Raw genomic sequence first — 19,283 nt, forward strand, 5'->3', positions numbered from 1 at the left:
AGACAAAATTATCGCCGATACTTTTATTTATCTTCATTGGGGATCAAAGGTTATGATACAATTGATAGATATTTTTCGAGAACTAAAGGAAATCTATAAATATGACCTTCTGCACTAACCAAATGGTTATACAAATTGTTGATTCTAGAATTTATCGGTATCCGCGAAGTCTGAGATACGTGAGAATGTAAGTTCACTCTGTAGGTTTGCGTAGGTCTTCTTATCTGTCGCGTAAAGATAACATTAAACATTACTATCTTTCACAATTTTACCAAATGTTTTACTAATCATTGCTCTTTCTTACGCAATAAATTGTTTAAAAAAAACACAACCAATTTGCGTGATATTTATTTATATCTATAAAAATACAGTGTAAAAAACGAAACTTTGATAAACAATAATTGTAATAACAACTTATTAACTATATCAATAAATAATATCAAATATTAGCTTAACTTGGTAACGACTATGCGATAACTACCAATACGTTAAAATGCGTTGTGTGTTGCCTAAATCAAATTTTTGAAGTGATGTATTCCTTCCAAAAACCTCAATAAAATTTAAAATGATCCAATAATATATAATTTCTGTACATCTATGTTAAATTGTATATAATAAATAAAAATAGCTGGAAACAACCTGGGGATTGCTCACAAATATGTACTTAGAAAAATGCATTAATCATAGTTTCTTTTCCACAAGAAATACCAAAATTTCTTACGCAAGGAATAACTTTTTCCACCTACCTCTACCGAAAGTATACTTTTCCGGACCTGATTGTAGGGAGCAAAGTTGTACTTTTCCTCCCTAGGGAGGAAAAATATTTTCCTCCCTAGGGTAAAAGTAAAAGTGACGTCATTCATGAAATATAACTTATTGACGCCCTGTACAATATCTATTTTCTATTACGTAAGTATCTATACATTTTAACGTTTATTAATAAAACACCCAGTATTTTGCAGAATTTTAAAAAACAGTAAATTGTTATTTTGATTTAACAATGTTTACATTAATAATTTGATTTATATTTGACAGTTGACAGTTATATTGTACCTACTTGTTAGTTTTAGTTTTAATCATAGATTTATAATACTCTAGATTGCGCCTTACGATCTTAAAATGGGTGACGGTTGCGACAGAGACAAATGAGCCTATTTGGTCGGTAGTCTCTTTCTAATTCAAGGGGAGTATCGACGACGTCACTATCCTACTCTGTCATCGAGTATTTTAGATGGTTTGACAGTTCGAGCGGATGGCGACGAGAACTGGTTGTTTGTCTTCGGACGTGGATAATCCTGGTTCGAATCCCATACCAATCTTTACTTTTTTTATTTAATCAATATTGCGTTTATTAGATATTATTACATCTCTAAAATAAATCTATGCAAAGAAATATATAACAAATAAGAAAAACTGTGTAGGTACCTATAGATTTTTAAAAATATAAAAGCCAATGTTATTTTTTTTAATAAGTTAATGGTAGCATAGTATAAAGTAATTAAAAATATTCGTAAAAAATTACCAATAATTAATATCAACATAATGTACCATCGATTTATTAATTGAATCGGTCATTTCAAAAACAACACGAGTCACATATTCCTAATTTTACAGAAGAGCAAAGAAAACTTAACTATATAGTCGAAAGATGGATGAAATGGATGACATCAAAATTCAGAGTTATATTGTAGTTTTGTTCCTAATGTTTTTACTGGACTGGTGTCGTTTTTGCACACAACGTTTATCTTAAAGGAGTCTATTCCTCTCAAAAAGTTAGTTTCTCAAAATTGTGGACTTTGCTGTTTTTGAAATGACCGATTCAATTATAAGTAATTAGACATTATTTTTATTTATGAAACTATTGTTACAATTTTTTAAAAAAGTAGAAGCAAAACAAATATTATTCACATCATTCGAATAAGGACGAATTTATATTAATAACGAATGACTTTTATTTTACTATGCAGTTCACAAATTATGTATTCCAATATTAACTTACTATACATAGGTACATTTATTATCTGCTAGATTTACTTAGGTCCATTTTTCAGATGTAAAAATATCTAATAAAAGCAATATTGATTAAATAATAATAAAAAAGGTAAAGTTGGTATGGGATTCGAACCACGATTATCCACGTCCGAAGACCAAAGACCATTTCTCGTCACCACCCACTCCAACTGTCAATACATATTACTCGATAAAGTGGGATAGTCACGTCGTCGATATTCCCCTTAAATTAAAAAGAGACTACCGACCAAATAGGCTCATTTATCTCTGTCGCAACCGTCACCCATTTTAAGATCGCAGGGCGCAATCTAGAGTATTATATATCTATGGTTTTAATAAATTTTGTTGGTTAGTTACATAAATAAATTATGTAAAAATGAAAAATGACTTGTTATTAATTTGAGGAAGGTGGAAAAACCATATGTATAACATGGGAGTAAAGTGCCTTTTCCTCCCTTGTTATACAAATAGCTATTCCTTTCCACAGGAAATACCAAAATTTCTTATGCAAGGAATAACTTTTTAATACCGAAAGACCAAAACAACACTTAAAATGCTGCTAAGGAATAAAAAAATTACTTCTATTGAAGAATAAGTAGAAAAACAACATTTTTCTATTCGATACTACATAATATTATTCGAATTATTAAACTGTGTCAAATCTTATAAAAAAAAAAACGATTTATACAATTTTATTGTTCTTGCCTCAGTGTTTGTTTGAATGCATGTCAGTCTATAATAGTTGCCACTATAAAATAAGTGCCATTGTTGTTCGTATATGTATTTTTAAATGTGCATTCAAAGTGTATGTTAACAAAATAATCATAAATCCTATAAGATATAATAAAAAAAATAACTATAATAATATCTATGTTCCCGTATATAATTGTTCATAAACTCTTTATATACTGTATATTCTTTACAAAATTAGTATTTAGCAAATATAAGTTTAGATATAGCTCTTTGCTTTAACTTTTGGCTTAGAAGTAAGCCTAGTTTTTGACTCTATTCGGTATTAGGATGGAATGGATGTTGAGTCCTTTCCTAACGGTTGCTAGTATAAATATTTAGCATACTGAAGAGATTAGTAATTACAATAATACTACTACTACTATTCGCTGTGTGCAAGTACTTGGAGGGGATACGAGAGACGATCGTGCGCGAATAGCGGAAAAATCCGCTAGAGAAATAGCACTGCATTTGTTGCAGTGCTAGCGGAGAAATAGCACTGCATTTATTGCTCCTGACCTAGTTTCACTTCCCACATTATTTGTTGTCTCGTCTTTGTGTCCTGTGGGATTTGTTGTATTTTTTTAATGTGGATTTTACTTATTTATTGACGAATTCAACACAATGTAGGTACCCCATTTTTATGATTTCCTTTTCTTTTATCTGATTCAACAGTTTATTAAAATTTCTTCACTGCTTAAATCATCAAAACATAGTCTCAATCTACAGTCAATTAACTTTCAACTGAATATTAATTCCTTTCTATTTTTAATTTTTCCTTTCTACTTTCTCCCTTTTATTTTATATCTCAGTTTCATGTACCTAGATTGTTGTCTATCAATTCACATTTTATTACTGTTTTATTATATAACTGCTAATACAATCATTTAGCTACAATTTTTAAGCTTTCCGACTATTTCATCTTTTGTGCGACCACTACGTCTCTCATTAGAACATCCAAGAGTATTGACCTTAATAATTTGGGTTACAATTGCACGTCCAGAACAAACATATATATTAGATATCAACCCGTTTTGATCCAAACGTTGTCAGCCTTACACCAACACATACATTAATAAACAGAAGTATTTTAATAAATATAAATAAAAATCTTTTAATAAATATAAATAAAAATTCTTTAAAACCATCATATATTAAAATTGTATATATGACATTCACTTTAGTCTACTTCACAAACAAAATAACAGGCACAGATTTGTTGGTTGTCTTTCACCAATTATCTCACCACCCTCAAGAATTTCCATAAACTTGTTAACCTTTACAAGATCCTCTGTCTATTCCACCATATCCCGTTAGCATAACTTAAGCAAGATATCATGTTAATGAATACTTAGGACGTAGCTCCTTGTAGCCGAATGTAAGTACGACACGTTATCATTGCATGATTACAGACGACATACATCTGCATGTGTTTATCAGCTTGGGCACGTTTGTTGACGTCCCCGAGTGTACATGCATATGTATTTGTCTTCTGTCTTAACTACTTTTATGTATGTTGTTCAATATTGGCTTGATCTTATGGATCTTTAGTATCTTTTACAACCAGACATTGTTCTAACTCTGGTTTTTATTTGTAGCATTTAGTGACTTGTAACCGCTAACCTGAAGATGCTCTGCATACTGTAGAGAGCGAAACCGGTCGTCGGAAGTTACAATAAATGATTGAGAGTACATTTGTTTTTACCTCATTCTTCATTGTTTGCTATATATTTATATTGAATTTAACAGTTGTAAACTTGTAACGGTCCCAATAAATATGTTTTTATCGTCGTATAAATATATCAGGTCTTACCCTGTGTGACGAATTTATTTACCCACGGGAAAACCCCATTAACAGTAAAAATACAATAAATACAATAAAAAATGAGGTACAATCATTCATTAAAATATAAAAAGTAAAAATAAGAAAAGCAAAGGCTTGAAAAATCACCAGGCAAGATATTCAAAACATAACAGTTAGAAAAATAAAATATAAAATGTACACATGTAACTGAAACAAATCAATAAAATTATACAAAACATAAATACAATAATAAAATACAACAAATGATGAAAGGGTTGCCAATGCGAGTCCATTATACAATTGGATATGGTAATTGAGTCAATACTCGCAATCTTTAGTTTGTATTTTTTATTAGTTGTTATGTAATCATGGGGCAACCGGTTTCGAGTCTTACAATATATGACTCATCATCAGGCCCAGTACAAAAAGTCTTCTCTATACAAACTACAAGCTAAAAAACACAAAACGAGAGACATGTACACATATATATAAAACATGAAAAAACAACTTTGTCTTGGTTTCAATCACATACAATAAAGCCAAGCAACTGTTTAGTATTGAACTCAACAGTCCATATCATGTAAAATGAGACATTATATCATTGGGAGCGACCAATCTGATGAAAAGTGCTTGGTATATAATTTGATATATATACTACCATCAATCCTTAACTAGTCAAGGGTCGATGGAGTCCTGCTAAGATAGTATGCGATCAAAAGACATAATACAAAATTTCTTTAGTAAACGGTATCTACTTACATAACAGCCATAGAAACTGTTCCACAGCTAAAGATGTATAAAAATACAACAACATTGCAAGATGAAACCTAATTATCACATGGGAAGAGATCTCCTCAGTTGGCCCAGGCTTATATTAAACAGATCCATATGAAAACCGTTAAGGAAGCACATATATCTATCTAAAGGCATGTTACTACCGTAGGATGTTTTGTGAAAGGCCGTATTAAAGGTAACATTGTAGCGTAAACCTGGATATGGAACATTAAATCTTATACTATCCAACAAACTGGGACAATCAATAAGTCCATTAATGATTTTGAAAACAAAGACACCTCCCGAAATATCACGCCTAACACTAAGGGGAGCTAATGATAAACGTTGCTCAATCCCAGTGTAATCATGGTTCTCAATATAAGTCTGAGTTTTATAAGCACAGTATTTTAGGAACTTATGTTGGACTTTTTCAATAGTGTCAATATGAATTTGATGGTACGGAGACCAAACTACCGAACAATATTCTAATATAGATCTGACTAGAGAACAATAGATCAACCTAACAGCATCAATACAGAAGTATTTAGAGTTTCTTTTAACAAATCCAAGTAATTTAGAAGCTTTTACGGATAATGAATTGATATGTTCGACAAATGAGAGCTTTTCATCCATGATAACACCTAGATCTCTAACAGACGAGACATATCTAAGATGTTTACTGTCTATGTGATAAGCAGTATCAATTCTGTTTAACTTACGGGAAAAACTAATATAACAACACTTCTCAACACATAACTGAAGATTATTGCAAATGCACCAATCAAATAAGCGATCCATATCAGCCTGTAAAAGTTTCTGATCCTCAATATCATTCACAACTCGCCAAAATTTTACATCATCAGCCAACATTAAACATTTACTATATAACGATATCATTAACAAATAAGTCAAAAAACAGGGGAGACGTATGCCCACCCTGTGGAATACCAGAACTTACAGTAATAACATCAGAAAAAAGACCACCCACTGTAACTCGTTGGGTACGACCAGATAAAAAGTTTTTAACCCACTCAACATAATGGACATGAAAATCTATGGATGCCAATTTATTAAGGAGAATTTGGTTATCAACACGATCAAATGCCTTACCACCAAGACATCGACTATCATCACAGCGAAAGTCAGTTGTAAGATTGATCGGTCATAAATTGTACCAACAGATTGAAGTAGATCCAGAGAGAATCACAAAGTCTAAACATTTCAATCCTGGGAGAAGACTAGAGAATGATTTTGCAATTTTATTTAATTTCTGGCTTTCAACAAGGTGTAGCATGAAGGATTGCAAGAAGCTACTGCCCTATCCCCACTTTCAACTTCTAAAATCATACCTGACAGATGAGCACTTGCCCACCTGTTCAATTTGTTAATTGTTAACTTCCACAATTAACCGCAGACGTTCGGATACAATTAGCGTCTCTTTGCAAAGACAATGACGTCGACTTTGCAAAGTAACAAGACACTTACTCAACACACACACTACACATTACTCCCCTGACTTAGTGATAAGTTATACAATTACGTGGCTAAAGGTTCTAGTTCTAAACCAAGGGCAAAATCAGAGAAAAAAAAAAAAAAACTTCCACAATCTGATAACGCCAAATACATCGGCATGCACCTGGATCGACGACTGACTTGGACAAAATACTTATTCACTAAGCGCAAGCAACTTTGCCTCTAAGAAACATGTATTGCCTCTTCTTCTTAACGTGCCCCATCAAGTCACCTTGACGTTGGCGATTAACATGGCGAAACTATCTCTGTCTCGAGCTATTCTAAATAGTTGTTCTGCTTTCTTTATTCCTGTCCACTCCTTGATATACATCAACCAAGAGGTCTGCTTTCTACAAATTCCTCTGCGTCCTTCGATTTTACCCATCATAATAAGTTGAAGAATATTATACCGGTCTCCCCTTACTACGTGTCCAAAATAGGCCATCTTTCTATATTTGATGTTATCGAGCAGCTCGTGGGCAGTATTTGCTCTCTTAAGGACTGCCACATTTGTCAGCATAGCCGTCCATGGTATTTTCAGTGTACGTCTGTGCAGCCACATTTCAAAGGCTTCCAAACGATTAATGGTGGATATTTTTAATGTCCATGCTTTGACATCGTACAAGAGGACTGACCAAATGTAACATTTAATCATACGCTTTCGAAATTGAAGTTGCAAGTTATCATTACAGAAGAATGACCTCATTTTTAAAAATGTCGTGCGGGCTATCTCGATTCTACATTTTATCACTGTATCTGGATCTAGTTGTTCAGTACTATGGCAACCAACATATTTAAAACTGGGTACTCTTTGAATTATATGACCATCAACATATAACCGTGAATCTTGATGGGTCAAACGGCTAAATACCATGTATTTTGTTTTTGAACAGTTTATGTTTAGGCCAAACTCTCTTCCCACTGTGTCAATGGCATTTAAAAGGTGTTGCAATCCATTCATATCATCACTTAAAATAACTGTATCGTCTGCATATCTGAATGTATTTATCAGAATGCCATTAACTTTCACACCCCATTCCAAATTATGCAGCGCTTCCTTAAATATTATATCTGAATATAAATTGAATAACAGTACGGACAGTATAAAACCTTGTCTGACACCTCTTTGTATTTTGCATATTTCTGTTGATTTTCCATTTATGCAAGCTGTCGCTGTTTGACGCCAGTATAATTTTTTTATGATTCGTACATCTTGACTATCAACTCCTTTATCCTTAAATATTTTAATTAATCTGTGATGTTGTACTCGATCAAAGGCCTTCTCATAGTCAATAAATGGTATTTCAGTAGCATACTGGAATAGTATCCCAATGTTTTCCTCATTTATGAGCTTTAACATTTCTGTAGGTATCTTGTCAGACAGAACCAACGGCTTTCTTGTTTTTTGCCAATTTTATAGCATGTAGTATTTCTGATTTTAATATTTCTGGTCCTTCACCTTCATCTAAAGTCTCCAGTTCTTCGGGTCTATCATCATTATACAGTTCATTTATATAATTATACCAGGTAGTTCGAATTTCTTGTTCGTCTATTATTATTTTTCCCGACGAATCGATTATAGTGTGTGGAGTTTTCTTATGATAAAGACCAGCTACTTCTCTAACTTTTTTAAACGTATTAAACGTATCATGTTTTTCATTCAATTTTTCTAATTCCTTGCAATTATCCTCCATCCATTTTTCTTTAGCTACCTTTATTCTTTGTTTAATTAGTTTCTGTTTTTCTTTGTATTCTGTCTTGTTATCTTTCAGTTTTCTTTTCTGCTCCATCAATTCCAGGATTTCATCAGTCATCCCTTGTTGTTTTTTGTGCCTCTGCATGGTTGTTGTATATTTTTCCATTACTTTCCAGGTAAGATCTTTAAACGTGTTCCATATTTCTGTATTGTTTTCATTTGTTGAATTCTGATTACCAGGTCTGATTATTCAGGTCATTTTCTATTAGCGTTTTGTATTGCCTACTCGGTCGCAAATCAAAACTCCCATTAAACAACAAAATATTATTATACAAAACAATCTTGAACTTGAAACCTGTGTGGACCTACGGCATCCAGCTGTGGGGAGCTGCTAGCAACTCCAACGTATCCATCTTGCAGGGGTTCCAAAATAAATTACTGCGAGCTTTTGTTGATGCTACCTACTACGTCAGTAATGAAATCATCCGGTATCCCTTTAGAATTCATTAAAGAAACCATCATCATCATCACTATGGCTTATTTACTCCTGACGGAGTGTTTGCCGCCCTTTTGGGTTCACTGATTCATGTATTGCGGAGAATCAGTCCGCTGTTGTCTTTTATTCTTATAGCAGCGTGTGTGACTTGGCCCTGTCTACAATTTTCCTCCATTCTTTCCGGTCCTTACAGCGCTCCTTTCAATTGTAGATTCTCAGCTTCTTTATGTCTCCTAAGACTTGATCTCTCCATCTTGTTTTGGGTCTTCCCTTTGGTCTCTTTGCTGTTGGTCTCCAGCCAGTTATTCGCTTTAGCATAGAGTCTGGGTTAGCTCTTTCTGTGTGTCCCAGCCACCTGAGCCTTTGCGCCTTCACGAACTTGCTATGTCTTCCCCCTGGATGACTTCTTTAATTTCTTCATTGGTTAATCTTCTAAATTCGCCTACACTTATCCTCACCGGTCCCATTATTCGTCGAACTATCTTTCTCTCTAAGATTTCTAACCTCATTTCATCTTTTTGTGTTAGGCACATCGTCTCTGCACCATATGTGATCACTGGCCTGATTGCAGTCTTGCAAATTTTTAATTTGGTTGTCGTACTAATGTGCTTTTTTTTCAAGAATTTTTGGTAGTTCCAGTAGGTTTTGCCGTTTAGTATAGCCCTCTCTTCTTTGCTTCTTTATCTAGTATTAATATTATATTCTGCATGGTTATAAAAATCTCTAGTAACCAGTGCAATATCGTCTGCATACGCTATCAGTTGGGCTGAAGCATTGATTATAAATATTCCACTAGATAGCTCACCTCTTGGTAACCGAAAGACGTATCAACAACTAGATGGCGCTACTCGAAAACCGTATCGAGATTTCTCATTCTCTCTCTGACTTGCAAGGAGGTAGGAGTAGTGTCAGGGCCGAACTTACCCTATAGGTGTATTATCTGTGACAAGTGTTGTGACAAGTTATAGCAAAATTTAAAAAAAGGACTCACATTTTAGATAAAATAGCTTCTGTAACGCATAAGTGTGTTTACGCGGGATGTTTTGAAAGAAACGATGGAACAAATAATAATATATCTTTCTTTAAATTTTCCCTGAAAGACGTAGAGCGCACAAAAATTTGGCAAAAAAACTGCGGAGATATTGCTATTATATTGATGGATATCAGTGACCCGAAACAGAGGGTAATTTGCCAGCATCATTATGCAGTGGAACATACTTACCAAAGTGGCCAAAGAAAGTTATTAAGGAAAAATGATGTTCCTCTAAAATTTGCACAGTTAGCAACTGATTTAGGTGAGTACTCAACTTTGGAAATATTTTTATGTTTACCTAATGCGCTTTGTCAATGAGAATAACACTATTAAAATATATTTTATATAAAATCAGTTGATATTGAGTGATTTATATATTTTATACAATTAAATCAAAAGAGATTTTTTTTTTAAATATGAATGCGTTGTTAGTATCACTCCAGAAATAACGGAGATGCTTGTTTTGCTTTAATTAAAATTACACATAGTGAAGTCACTGAAGGTTTTCACCTCCGATTTCGTTGAACCTTCATCGATTTTCATGAAAATTGGTAAGTAGTTAGAAAATACTTCAAGGAACAAAGGTGACATGATGTTAACTTGCGCTTTTACCCTGGGGGTGGTTGCCACCCCTTCTCGGGGGTGAAATTTTGTTATTAAAAATAATACCAGAAATCGATAGAGGGGCAACTTCTAAGAAAAATGTGTTATATAAAGTTATTAACATAAATCAATACTTTTTGAGTTATTAAATATCAAAGATTTTATTTTTTCTTAAAAAAATGCATGTTTTAAAGCTGTTTTTCACGTATTACTCAAAAACTATAAGCTTTTGTAAAAAAAGGTTTCAAGATTTAGGTGCTTTAGGAAGAACAAACAAACTTGCCAACACAGGTCTGGTTTTCATGATGCGCGGCTTGCTACATAAGGCTACGCGGCTTGCTACAGGTGGTCCAATACATAGCGGCAACTTAAAAAAACATTGTAGTTGAAGTTGTTTCAAAATTACAAAATATTGGGTATATACCAAAAGTGTTGTGTGATCAAGCATCTAATAATAGAGCTTTATTTAAGCTGTTAGGCGCATGTAAGGATCAGCCTGCAATAGAAATAGGAAATCAGAGGATTTTCACAATGTGTTCGATACACCCCACTTATTAAAAAGTCTAAGAAATAATTTTCTTAACAAAAAGTTGACGTTTTTTGCCGATTCTAAACAAATATCGTGGCAAGATATTGAATACACATACTACATCGATAGAACCAGTGTGAGAGCACGATGCATGGTGAAAATAACAAACGTTCATATAAACCCTAATAATTTTCAAAAAATGCGTGTAAAATTAGCAGCACAAATTTTTTCCAACTCAATTGCCTCAGCAATATCCACAGCAATATCTGTAGGGCAGTTACTCACCAAAACGGCTTCTCTTACTGCCGAATTTTTGAAAATTATAAATAATATTTTTGATGGTCTTAACAGCAAATATTGTAGTAATAGTAATCCAAATAGAAAGCCAATGTCAACTTTAAGCAAGTCAACTGAAAACTTAAAAGCAGGTTTAGAATATTTAAAAAAAAAATAAAGTTTTTGAAAATCAGAAAGAGAGAAATAATATTCACTGTCTACACGGCTTTCAGTGGACCATTTTGTCAGTTTTATGTTTGTGGGAGGAACTTCAAAAATAATATAATGTGTCATATCTTTTAACATCTTTTCTGCACCAAAATCCTCTAGAAAATTTTTTCTCTATTGTGCGCAATAGAGTTAGTCTAGTGCGTTCATAAAAAAACATGTGTTTTTACTTAATAACAGGCGGTAGCTGGTTTGTCTTTAGTTTCATGCGTGGAAGAGAATGATGCTAGATCAAAAGTATGTGTTTTATCTCGTCAGGTATTAATGACGCACGGGTAAATAATCGTGGACTAAACTGAATGTTAAACTACACTATTAGCTTTAGTTTATATCTACAGTAGATATTAACAAGTATTTTATAATATCCGGAAAACAATATCAGTATGTCTTAAAACCTTGGAATCATATGGAAACTTTTTTATTCAGTTTAGGGAAAAATGTATTATTGATAAAAACTTGCATGCAAGAGTAATATACCTTCATTTTTAAAGCACTTTCATATAAATATGAACGTGGTTTTTAATTGTTCTCGACTTTTAATAATAAAATGTTTCGATATTGTCAATAATGAAAGTACTTCTTGAGAACAAGAAATAATAAATATCTTTTTTTCCTAAAATTTTAATTTTCTATCTTAGTTTGAAAAGAATTAACATTCAAATATACTTATTTACTTTGTTTTGAAATATGATCTAATTACTGATGTTTTAAACTTTCTAATCCTGTCCGTTTATCAGCTTTTACCTATTGTTCCTAGGCAGATGGCCCCCAACTATTTATATGTTGGAAATTCCCTGTCATTTTATCAAGATATATGTATACCAAATTTCATGCCAATCCAATGGATTCTTTAAAATTCGGAGGTATTGCAATATTTTACCTGGTGTGAATGGATTAGATCTGGAAAGAAATTTTGTATATCAACTTCAAATAGTTTATTTCGCATTAGTTCTGAAAATATCATTCTTTTACAAATTGCAAAAAATAATTTACATGTGAATTATCACTGCTAATTTTATTATGTATTTTCTATTTTGTTGTTTTTTTTTTTGTAGTGTATTAATAATTAAATAATTTTTAAGAAACCTCTTCACTATTTTTATTAATCAATTTTTAGCGTTTTATCTGAAATAAAATCGGAATTCCAAAATAGAGATTACAATCGCGTTAAAATTATTTGTTAAAATGCTGAATACTACCCTTATATCGTTGTCTATTACGCCAGCCAAGCAACTCAAATTTATTTTTCAATCTTGGCAAAAATTTCAATAAATGTCGCCACCGTCCAGCCAGTTAGTACTTAGACTTGAGGGGCAAAGAGGTGTAAGCGGGCGGAGTTTAACACTGAATTCGGTTTTACGTAAAGGTGAGGTATCTATGTAGTTATTAATCAATGGCTGAAGAAACCATAGATCAGTTTAGTGTCAACTATAGTGAAAGAGTGTCAGTGCACCCAAATCGGTTAGCTGTCTAAACTAAACGTGCGCGATGCCAATGAAGTTCGTAGGCTAAAATGTCTACTGCCATCCGACCTATCTATATCACACAGACTGTAGTTTTAGTTTTTAAGGCAAAAAATGTTTATAAATTCATACAAACAATGTTTAACTTAGGTTTACATAACTTTAGAAGAGATTATTCATTGGAATTATTCATACTCTACATGTCATCAGCTTCTTGTCAAAAAAATTTAATTGCCGGAATCCAAAATTATGTTTTCGAGTTAATCCATATCGATTTAATTTTTAAAAGTATTAAGCAAATATTATTATTTACATGCATTGTTTGGATTTCGTAAATGGGTGACATTGGTTTTGTAATCTAGGCCACGCATTTTGAAAACACCGAAGTCAGCAATTATACTGCTATTAGTAATTCACGGTCACATTCAAGTATGGTCAACATAACAAACAATTGGGATTTATTTATAGATACGTAGAAAGTAAAGAAAGATATTATTCATTATTCAGAAACCGACGTGGTTTGAGCATAAACGTTACCCATCCCTTACACCAACTAGTTACGGTCGTACATGGTAACTTAAATAAATATATTCCGGTTATTAGTGTTTCAACTTAATCAACCCCATCATCGGGGTTGCAACCCCCGTACCACCATAGTTTGAATGCAATAAAAAAATTTAATTATAAAATTATAACTCTTTTGTTAATATACACTTCATGTCGAAGTTGTCCTAAACAGTACAAAGCTATCATAACTCTTCGTGAGTAGCACTCGTTTTACTATTTTTTTGTGTTGGGAACGCCCAAAACGAAGACGTAAACCCCTTCACATCTCTTTCGCGTTTGACAAAAGCACTAAACGATGATATACAGTTTCCGATAAAATGATTTGATTTTCCCAAAATAGCCAAATCGACATGGGGATCCGATTCAGGATATTTGAAAACTTTGACCTTCATTCTATGCAATCCAGATTTAAGCTCATCGATCATGTGATTGCTATCAGCTGCTACGAATAGTGATTTAATCGTACGATCATTATTATTATTAACAGAATTATTAATGTTTTTTATAACCCTTTTTACCTGCCTAATTATCATTTCTTGACTTGGTAAGCACATGTCAGAAGTCGCCGGACCTTTTTCATTTCTATAACCTAGACACTGAGGAGCTGCAAAAAGGCCAGGGCTTTCGGGAATGTGCTGACATGCTCTTACCCAGTCAATTCCATTACGTAAGTGAATACCTATAAAAGCACCTTTCGGAAGAACCTTTTTAATGAAGTTATCAGCTTTTTTCTCGATATTATCCGACCATTCCAAATATTTCTGCAGAGGAAGATTTTCCTGTTGAACGGGAAAACTTGCCGGGGCACCTGTAGATCAGAATAGCAATTAATATTTTATTTAAGAGCGTAGGCGCAAAATTTCGGACCAACGCTTTTTAAATGCATTCATTTTTTTCAAATCCTGAGAAAACTAATGCCTAAATATTTTTCAAAAATTTAAACGCATACTGAAAGATTACATTATTACCGAGAGCCGAACAACAAAAATCACACTAAATTTTCTCTTTTTTACCACTGTAACTTATTAAAATAAACATTATAGAAGTTTTCAGGGACTTTCGGCCGTCGGTAATAATGTAATCTTCCATTCTGCGTTTAAATTTCTTAAAAATACTTAGTTTTATCAGTATTAGAAAAAACGAATGCCTTTAAAAAGCATAGTGTCCAAAAATATAAATTACTTAAACATCCGCAGAAGTAGAAATTATGTTTTCTATCGCCCTTGCTGTTTAATCTTTACTCCGAGTTTCTATTTAAAGAGGCACTGGAGGATTAGAAGTTGAAGTTAGGTATAAAAATAAATGGTCTACCCATATGTGAAATTAGATACGCCGATGACACAATACTAATAGCAGAAACTATTACAGATCTACAAAGAATTTTAGATAAGGTTGTTGCAACGAGTGAAGAATTTGGTCTGTCACTAAACATAAAGAAAACGAAATTCAAGGTTATATCAAAGAAAAATATTAGAAACATCAATCTACACGTAAATAATAAGACGATAGAACGAGTTCAGAATTATAACTATTTAGGGACAAACATTAGTGAAACAAACGATTATACCAAAGAAATCCGAATTAGAATAGCAAAGGCTAGAAGTGCATTCACTAATATGAAACAAATATTATGTAGTAGAGACTCCAGCCTAAATCTTAGAAAGCGAGTACTAAAATTTTATGTATTTTCTGTTCTTTTGTATGGTGTGGAGACATGGACTCTCAATAAACAATGCCTCAATAGATTGGAAGCATTTGAGATGTGGACGTATCGAAGAATGCTGAGAATCTCCTGGACAGACAGAATAACCAATGAGGAAGTACTAAGGAGAATACAGAACAGCAGGGAGATACTGGATTCCATCAAAATAAGAAAACTTGAATACTTGGGTCATATAACACGTTGTGACAGATATGAATTCCTAAAATTAATTATGCAGGGAAAGATTCAAGGAAGGCACAGCATAGGTAAGAGAAAAATGTCCTGGCTGAGAAATCTCAGAGAATGGTTTGGATGCAGCTCAACTGAACTCTTTCGGGCTGTAGTGTCAAAAGTGAGAATAGCAATGATGATTGCCAACCTTCGTCGCGGAGATGGCACGTAAAGAAGAAAGAAGGAGGATTCCAAGGATGGAGTCAAGGTGAATGTCGTAAATATCAACAGCATCAGATACGCCGATGATACGGTGTTGATTGCGGATTTCGACTTGGGTCTACAACGACTCATCGACAAGACCAACTCGACCTGTGAGCAATTTGTTATGAAAATGAACATCAAAAAACCAAAGTGAAATATGAAAAAACCAAAACGTACCTCAACCTTGCACAATAAATGGGCACATGTTAGAACATGTCAATATATTTAAGTACCTGGGATGTTGGATCGATAGCAGCTTAAATCCTGATCCATAAATAAGATCGAGAATAGAACAGATCAGAAAATTTTTCGAAAAAATCAAAAAATTGCTTTATGATTCTCGAATAAAAATCAAAATTCGACTACGTTTATCAATAAGCTACGTCTGGTCGACTCTTCTCTAAGCAGTTGAGACATAGACCCTTAAAACATCAACCGTAAATAAAATGGAGGCCTTTGAAATCTACCGGAGAATCCTAAATACTAAATACAGTAAACAAAATAACCCATGGAATGCACGAAATACAGACACAGAATGCATGAAACGTATTATTTTATAGTAACGAAGTAACGTGATCGTTACATGACGGTTCTTGTTGTGTTGGAACAAACCTTAAAATGAAAAATAAAACCCATGAATAATTCATGGGTTTTATTTTAAATGGGTAAATAATAATTATTATTAAGGCTCATAAGTTCAGTACAAAATTAAGGAAGGAACTTTGTGATTTTATAGAACTTTTAGTAGTACTTTACCTGTAAAAGCTAAAACCGGCCATTTCTTTGGTGGATATTTTTCTCTCCACTGCTTAATCATGTCATGATGGTGTACATCATAATGCAATGGTCCATAAAATTCCGACGTCACAAATTCTACATTATATGTATCCCAAAATGGTCCAAATGGATTTCCATCTTTAGCATTACAGCTATCGCCAGATCCTAAAATATACATTTTAATTAATTTCATTAACTCAACAAGAACGTGAACAATATAATTGTGTTCGTGGTCTTCCTTCTTCTTATTGGGGAACTGTCACTCGCTGTCCTTACTACTCTATTTGTTGTCATTCGTCTTATGTGGTCGTTTCATTCTACTTTTCTGTTTCTTACTCAGTTAGTAATGTTCTCTACCTTGCATCTCCTTAGTATATCTGTACTTCTAACTCTGTCTCATAGGTTCCTACCATCGATTTTTCGAAAGGTTTTCATCTCTGATGTTTCTAGCATTACTTTTTTTTCCTCTTTGAGCCAGGTCGTGTTCCTTCCGCATATGTCATTATTGATCTGATGACTTTTGTAAATTCTGTCTTTCATTTCTTTTCCGACATTTTTATTTCTCCATATTGTTTGATTCAGGAAACCTGCCACTCTCTTTGCTCTATTCTTGCACTTCTGTTTCGAGATAAAATTATATCTATCACAAACCTTATCAACCATCTTCCAACGAAAATTGAGCCATATCCTCCCGTAATCTCTGCCTCCAATAAATCTTGGCCCACTTAGCTCTCCCATCTGTTCGTTTTCTATCCTGCATTTTGCCATCTAGAGCTCTTTTCAGTAATCTGTCATCACCCAGCTTCATTAAAGGACCAGCCCATTAAACTCTCTGGAAACTAGTGAAATCTCAGATATTTTCTTTGAAAAGTTTGTTGTATAGAATAGAATAGAAATATGCTTTATTGTCATGAAAAATATAACAATTTTATAGACAAAGCTTACACGAATCATAAATAAAAACAATAACAAATACAATTTACTAAAATTATACAAATCGTCAAATATAAATAAAACATAATAAAGTCAAATAAAAATCAGTAACAATCTATTGCAAAATTTAAAAAAAATTGCAAATTGCGTAATCTACCTAAATAAATTTAATAAGTGATTTAATAAGTTATGCTGCTGCATATGACACTCAAATATAGATTAAGATTCTACTTATACATAAGAATACTGTAATTTCTTAGTTATTGGTTAAGAAACTATGCTATTGAATAATATGGTCTTTCAGATAAATAGGCTTTTGTCATTTTACGGAACTTGGGGAAAGATGTTGCAGATTTAAGTTGTAGAGGGAGATGGTTGTATAGTTTTTTTGCAGAATATAATATAGATTTCTTTACTAACTCACTGGACGGGATAGGTAAATAGATGTCAAAAGTAGAATTTCTGGTGGAATAGTCATGTCTAGGTCTTTCTGGAAAGACATGTAGATGTTTACGAATTAAGCAAAGTTTCTAAAATATATAAAGAAGGTAATATTAGAATTCTGTGATCTTTAAAGTAGCTTCTGCAATGTGTTGTTCTTCTGAGGCCAAACAGATATCTGATTGCTCTTTTTTGCAATTTAAAAATAACATCGGATTGGGCAGCTGTACCAAAACCCCAAAAAGGCAGACCATATCGAAGATGGGACTCGAACAATGAAAAATATGTTATTTTGGAAGAGGCTAAATCCATTTCCTTCGAGACAGATCTTATTGCAAAGCAAGCTGAGGATAGTTTCTTGCTTAACACATCGATATGAAGGGACCATTTAAGGTTGCTATCTAAAAAAATACCAAGAAACTTTACAGAATCAACGATACTGATCTGGCTGTTATGAAGAGGTAAGGGTTGAAGAGTTCCTTTATAGGGTAATGCGACTGTTTTATCTACGTTAAAAGAGAGTAAATTAGAATCTGACCAGGATTTTATTGTGAGTAGATCAGAAGTTATAGTAGCATGAAAAGTTGCGATATTTGAGTTGCTCCAAGTGATACTGGTATCGTCAGCAAAAAGAAAAACTTTTCCATCGATTTTTAAACTAGTGATGTCATTAATAAAGATAAGGAAAAGTAGAGGACCCAATACTGAACCTTGTGGTACCCCACATACAACATTTCTGAGACTAGAGTCTGTATCATTTGCTCTAACCAGTTGTTTCCTATTTTCCAAGTAAGATTGAAACCAGTTCAAAGAAATACCTCGAATTCCATAGAAATCTAGTTTTTTTATCAAAATGTCGTGATTTACACAATCAAAAGCTTTGGCATAATCACAAAAAACAGTGGCAGTGTGGAGATTATTGTTAAATGCTTGATAAACCTCATGTAGTACAGAAAACATGGCATCGGTGGTACATTTATTATTTAAAAAGCCGAACTGAAGTCGGGCTTTTATGAGTCTTTCAATAATTTTGGAGAGTACCGGTAGTAATGCAATAGGTCTATAATTGCAGGCAATAGATTTTTCACCACCCTTATGAAGAGGAATAATGATGGCCGTCTTTAAGCACTCTGGAAATCTACCTTTCTCAAAAGAATCATTTATTAGAGAGTATTGTAAAGTTCATTATTATTTTTAGACCTCCATATCTCATTTTCAGAGTTAAAAGTTTGTAATGATACGCCGCGAGCAGCGCACCGACAGCTAGAACCATGG

At 33.2% G+C, this 19,283-nt stretch overlaps 1 protein-coding gene across 1 annotated transcript in view; it reads right to left on the reverse strand.

Moving 5' to 3' along the window:
• Positions 1-335: 335 nt before the first annotated feature.
• The window catches only part of LOC126887149 (GDP-fucose protein O-fucosyltransferase 1), a 34,488-nt gene continuing 15,540 nt past the window's right edge, over positions 336-19,283 (reverse strand). Inside the window, exons 3-4 of the mRNA XM_050654511.1 lie at positions 16,614-16,799; positions 336-14,528 (exon numbers count right to left, since the gene is read on the reverse strand). Of these exons, the coding sequence (XP_050510468.1) occupies positions 13,903-14,528; positions 16,614-16,799 (812 nt within the window). The 3' untranslated portion in view covers positions 336-13,902. The remainder of the gene's footprint in view (positions 14,529-16,613; positions 16,800-19,283) is intronic.

Source organism: Diabrotica virgifera, chromosome 6 (genome assembly GCF_917563875.1).
Source record: "Diabrotica virgifera virgifera chromosome 6, PGI_DIABVI_V3a".
Taxonomy (NCBI): Eukaryota; Metazoa; Arthropoda; class Insecta; order Coleoptera; family Chrysomelidae; genus Diabrotica; species Diabrotica virgifera.